Source organism: Lagopus leucura, unplaced genomic scaffold, assembly GCF_019238085.1.
Source record: "Lagopus leucura isolate 7727_CA_CO unplaced genomic scaffold, USGS_WTPT01 34753-0_obj-0_obj, whole genome shotgun sequence".
Taxonomy (NCBI): domain Eukaryota; kingdom Metazoa; phylum Chordata; class Aves; order Galliformes; family Phasianidae; genus Lagopus; species Lagopus leucura.
The window spans coordinates 1-3,546 of record NW_024968009.1 but is presented as its reverse complement, the minus strand read 5'-3'; the positions used below and the strand labels follow the sequence as shown (position 1 = coordinate 3,546).

The following is a 3,546-nucleotide window of genomic DNA, read 5'->3' as shown; positions in this document are numbered from 1 at the left end:
GGGGGGGTCACCCCGTTTGTGACCCCCACCCCCCACCCCCCGTCCCCTCACCTTGACGCCGTCAGCCTTCTTGTTGAGCAGGCTCTTAGCTGCTGCGGGGGAGAAAGCAGAGGGTCAGAGCTGCGTGTCCCCGCGTGGGGACAGGGCCACCGTCCCCTCCCGTCCCGGGGGGGCGCCGGGGGGGCACAGCGGGGGCCGGGGGTTGGCTTACCTGGGAGAAATGCAGAGAGGAAAGCGAGAGAGAGAGAGAGAGAGAGAGAAGGGGGCGAGAGAGAGAGGAAGGGGGGTGGGGAAAAAAAGGGGGAAAAGGGAAAAACAAAACAGAAAAACACAAAAATCGTCTCTGAGCGCAGGCGGCGGCCCCGGACCCCGCAAACCGTGCAGGGGGGCACCGGGACGTGGGGCGGCCGCCCCTCCTGGCCTGACCTATGTGGGGCGGGGGGCGCGCGGCACGGGGGGGGGCGCGCCGCTGTGTCCCCCCCTCCAGCGCCGGTGTCACCTGCGGGCGTCCTCAGCTCCGTCCTCAGCGGGCCGTGTCGGGGATGGCAGCGCCGGGGGGGGGTCCCGGCGGGGCCCCATTGGGTGGGGGGGGGGGGGGCCGGGGCAGGGCGGGGGGGGCCACGGGGACACCCCCGTGGCACAGCCGTGTCCCCGGGGTGCGGGCCCTCCTCGGGAAGCGGGCTGGGGGCTGCGGCGCTGGGGGTCGGGGTCTAAACCAGAGCCATCGGGGGGGTCCCCGGGGGGGGGCTCGCTGGCTGTGGGGGGGTTTAAGACCCGCCGAGTGTTTCGCGGCACCACAAACACCGGCTGCAGCGCAACGGGGCCGTGCGGGCACACTGCAGCGCAGCCCCCAGAGGGGAATGCAGCACCCATGCGGCAATGCAGCCCCCTCCCATGTGCTTGCACGAAGCCCCTCCCCCCCACCCCCCATGCAGCGGCACCGCTTCCCCCATGCACGGGTGCAGCCCCCATGCAGCAGCGCAGCCCCCCTGCAGCAGAGCGATGCTGTGGGATGGAGCAGCAGCCTTGGGGTCAGCACACCCCCAAATGTGGGGGAGGGGGGAGGTTGGCTCTGAAATTCTCCCTGACCCCCCCCCCACATCCCACTGTGTGCCATCGGGTAATGGGTGCTACGATGGGTGCTGGGGGCCATGGGGTGCCACAGTGGGTCCCGGTAGGGGGCTGGGGGCCATAGGGGATCCCAGGTGTCACCACGGGTGCCCGGTGCCGCAAGGCTTCCAGCTGCCACAGGGGTCCCTGGTGACATGGAAGGTCCCAGGTGACACAGGGGGGTCTTGGGTACCAAAGGGGTGCCAGGTACCACGAGGGTCCCATGTGCCATGGGGATCCCAGGTAACACAGGGTCCTGGGTGACACGGGGATCCCACGTGCCATAGGGATGCCATATCCCATGGGGTCCTGAGTGACACGGGGGTCCCAAGGACCGTGAGCATCCTGGGTGCTGTGGGGTCGCGAGGGCTTTTGGGTCATCCTGGGTGACGTGAGGGCTTTTGGGTCCCACAGCACTGTGGCACAGGAAGCACCCACAGCCCACGGCCCCACGCAGCCCCGGTGTGGGGACACAAGCGGTGACAGGGACACCGTGTGCCAGCGGGGGGGGGGTGGGGAGGCACCTCCCTCCCCAGGAGCAGCCGGGGGGGTGGGGGGACACAGGCAGAGAGGTGGACAGGCAGACGGGGGGGGGGGTCCCATGCGTGCGGTGCCATTCCCGAGGAGGGACCCCGAGCCTGGATTTTTTTTTTTTTTTTCCCCCCCCCCCCCCCCCCCCCCCGCCCCCGGGCCCCCCCGGCCGCCCGGGGGGGGGTCCGTGCGGCGTCTACCTTGTTCCACCAGCCCCAGGGGGGCCGCGGCGGCCGACATGGAGGGAGGCGCGGTGGTCTGTCTGCCCACTGCGGGGCGGGCAGCGAGAGGAGAGAAAGGAAGCGACCCCGTTAGGTGGGCACGGGGTGGGAGGCCCTGCTGGGGGTCACCCCACGTCGCCTCCTGGCTTCCCCCCCCCCAGCCCCGTTACCGCACGGCGCGGCCGTCCTGGCGTCAAAATGGGGTGGGGGGAGTTTGGAGGGAGGGGGAAAGAGAGAAAGAGAGCGGCAGCGCGCGGGGGGCCAGGCCCGGGGACGCGGGGGGTGGCGGGGCGTCCCGGGGCCGGGAGGGGGGGGGCTCACCTGAGAAGTTCCGGGTGGCCAGCATGGTGGTGAGGATGGCACCCTGCAATGGCAGTGGGTCAGAGCGGCACCGGGACGGGGGGTAATGGGGTGGGGTGGCAGGGGGATACGGCTGGGAAAGCACAGGGACACCCAGGACACCGCTGAGGGACACGGGAAGGCAGGGAGGACTGAAACCAAGCCAGGTGACACTGTGACAGGGTCAGGGTGACACCACAGCACAGACAGGTGACACCAGGACGCGGCTGCGCTGGGACATGGGGAGCATCAGGACATGGGTGGGATGGGGCCGGGGACAAAGTTGGGCACTGGGACGTCCCAAAAGGGGACCGTGGGACACAAGGGGGTGCCATGGTGACACAGTGGGATGCGGTCAGGGAGGGAGTGGGAGATACGGGACACAGCAAAGCCCTGCAATGGGGCTGCAGTCGGACCGGGACGTGCTGGGATGGAACCGGGGGAGACGGGAGAGCACCGGGATGGGGCTGAGGGACACGGGAAGGTGTGGGGACACGGCAGGATGGGGACACGGCCATGGTGGGATGGGGACACAGTGGGGCGGAGCGGGACGTGCTGGGATGGGACCCCGGCCCACCTTCAGCTTCCTGCGGGCGTTGAACTTCTTCAGGCACTCCACCGTCTCCTGTCTGTGCATCATGGAAGCCACGGTGGAGCGTTGCTGTGGGGACAGCGGGGTCAGCGGGGAGCGCGTCCCACGGGGATGGCGTGGGCTGGGGGGGGGGGCAACACTTACGCAGACCCACGGGTGTTTGAGGGCCTCGTGGGCCGTGATGCGCTTGGCGGGGTTGATGGTCAGCATCTGGTTGATGAGGTTCTTGGCTTCGGGGGTGACCGTGTCCCACTCGGGGGAGGGGAACTGCGGGGACACAGCAGGACGGGGCGGGGAGGGGGCGGCCGTGAGCCTCCGTCCCTGCAGGGGGGGCCGGGGGTGACGGCGCACTCACATCGTAGGCGCCCGCCTTGATCTGCTGGTACAGCTTGTGCTGGTCCTCGTCCCAGAAGGGCGGGTATCCCACCAGCAGGATGTAGAGGATCACCCCTGTGCCACACAGACGTCAGCACGACTGGCAGCGGGGGGCAGCGATGGGGGGGCGGGGGGTCAGCAAAGACTGCAGCAGGATCGACGTGGGGACTGGGATGGAAGCGGTGTGGGAACCGGGATGGGGGTTGGTGCAGAGACCGGGGCAGGCAGCAGTGTAAACTGGATTGGGAGCAGGATGAACTGCAATGGGATCAGAGCGGGGACTGGGTGGGGAGCAGCTGGGAAAGGGACTGGGATGGGAGTCAGTGAGGAGTGGGATGGGGATGGGGATGGGGATGGGGATGGGATGGGATGGGGATG

The 3,546-nt window shown here is 69.3% G+C and overlaps 1 protein-coding gene across 1 annotated transcript; it reads right to left on the bottom strand.

The window, feature by feature from the left end:
• Positions 1-51: 51 nt before the first annotated feature.
• Positions 52-3,444, bottom strand: LOC122193402 (calcium/calmodulin-dependent protein kinase type II subunit beta-like; the record flags this gene model as incomplete). The annotated part of the gene is made up of 6 exons (XM_042894179.1): positions 3,149-3,444; positions 2,938-3,060; positions 2,779-2,862; positions 2,184-2,226; positions 1,842-1,910; positions 52-92 (listed from the first exon to the last, which is right to left on the bottom strand). Coding segments are annotated over exons 2-6 (303 nt in total), but the record flags the coding sequence as incomplete, so codon positions are not given.
• Between the last annotated feature and the right edge of the window lie 102 nt (positions 3,445-3,546).